A 290-nucleotide genomic window follows, 5' to 3' on the forward strand; every position below is an offset into this window, starting at 1 on the left:
ACCGTTTATGGAATGACTGATAAAGTTACCTCCTTAATATGAACAAAGTTCAATATGCAAAGGTAAACCACAAAAAAGGCCTCCAATTCTTGCTTAGTTGTCAATTCTTGTTTGTAGATAACAAATATCTGTCTTTGTGTTAGGTTCCCACATCACTACGCAGAGCCTAGGGACCTATCTTAAACTGAAACAAGAACTGTGAAAAAATGTAAAGAAGAAAGTAGCAACGATACTAGACACACACCAAACACTTATACTGTAATTGTATTTTACACATACAGGGTTTTCAT

General features: G+C 34.8%; 1 protein-coding gene across 1 annotated transcript in view; it reads right to left on the reverse strand.

Annotated features, from left to right (window-relative positions):
* LOC119594073 (RUS family member 1-like) overlaps positions 1–290 on the reverse strand; it is a 23,828-nt gene that overhangs the window by 649 nt on the left and 22,889 nt on the right. Inside the window, 1 exon segment of the mRNA XM_037943116.1 lies at positions 30–153. Within this exon segment, the coding sequence (XP_037799044.1) occupies positions 30–153 (124 nt within the window).

This window comes from Penaeus monodon, chromosome 33 (genome assembly GCF_015228065.2).
Source record: "Penaeus monodon isolate SGIC_2016 chromosome 33, NSTDA_Pmon_1, whole genome shotgun sequence".
Taxonomy (NCBI): domain Eukaryota; kingdom Metazoa; phylum Arthropoda; class Malacostraca; order Decapoda; family Penaeidae; genus Penaeus; species Penaeus monodon.